The 1,179-nt window shown below is 39.9% G+C and overlaps 1 protein-coding gene across 1 annotated transcript; it reads left to right on the plus strand.

Annotated features, from left to right (window-relative positions):
• Nucleotides 1-798: 798 nt before the first annotated feature.
• Nucleotides 799-1,179, plus strand: JH06_5864 (hypothetical protein; the record flags this gene model as incomplete). The annotated part of the gene is made up of 2 exons (XM_014669200.1): nucleotides 799-1,040; nucleotides 1,065-1,179. Coding segments are annotated over 2 exons (357 nt in total), but the record flags the coding sequence as incomplete, so codon positions are not given.

Consider the following 1,179-nt stretch of genomic DNA (forward strand, 5'->3'; position numbering starts at 1 on the left):
CCATTGTTGCTATTGCTGACAGTTACACCACATCCTATTTCGATGCAATGGTTCGTTTGATGTCATCAGAACAATCTGAATCTCATATCTGGGAATTCACTGCAAGTATGTCTGGAATTACTGGAACTGCAACCAATCCATTCGATATGGATTATTCCTCTTACATCTATTCCTATTCCTGTGCTGCCAATTCTCTGACTGTGACTCTATCAAACAATCGTCGTGAATGGATCAGTTCTGTTCAGATTCAGAACTATTACTCTGCATCATCATATACTGGCCAGGAGACAACTCAATTCAATATGTATGGTCGTAACTTGGGAACAGATGAATGGACACTTCTGAAGGAAGTCACTGGTCTCACTTATTCCACTGTTGGTCAGAAGAAGAGAATCTATCTGTCTAACAATACTCCTTACAATCAATTCAAGTTTGAGAACTTTGGTACTGGTAATCCTTCTTCTTGTACTTGGAGAGTTCAATCTCTGGATCTGTTTGCTGATAATGTGTTGGCTGATATTCCTAACTTCACTTATGATTCTTCAGTCACTATATTCAAGAATGTTGAGATGGCTGAAGTGATTCCTCAGAATAATGATCATTACATGAACTTCAGAGTCTCTCCTGCTCTCCCTGCTGGTATTGTGTTGGATCCTTATACTGGTTGGATTTCAGGTACTGCCACTTCTGAGAGTGCTGCTCAAACCTACACCATCACTGCTACTAAGATTTAGTGGAGGAGATGTGACTGCTACTATCTCTCTATCAGTTACAATTTGCACAAATGGCAAGAGTCTGATGACTGTTCGATTCAGAGCAGATACCTATCCCAATGAGAATTCATGGAAACTGTATCAGGGAAGAGGAACCTCAGGAACTGTTCTTCAATCAGTATTTCCATTCCCTGTAGAGTTGACGTATTATTACATTGATTTCTGTTTGAATGATGGAATCTACACATTCCAAGGAGGTGATACATATGGAGATGGGTGGCAGGTTGCAACTGGTTACACTCTGACTGTTGATTATGGAGAGATGGAGTTAGATATCATGGAAATGAATAGTGGAACGAAACCTGTGTATGTATCAACTGTGTTCTCAACATATTTCCCTTTCCAGATTGAATACACAGATTGGAAGGTGATACAGAGTGATGTGTCAAGTGATTGGAATACTGTC

The sequence above is a fragment of the Blastocystis sp. subtype 4 genome (assembly GCF_000743755.1).
Source record: "Blastocystis sp. subtype 4 strain WR1 chromosome Unknown seqid_0916, whole genome shotgun sequence".
NCBI classification, from domain to species: Eukaryota; class Bigyra; order Opalinata; family Blastocystidae; genus Blastocystis; species Blastocystis sp. subtype 4.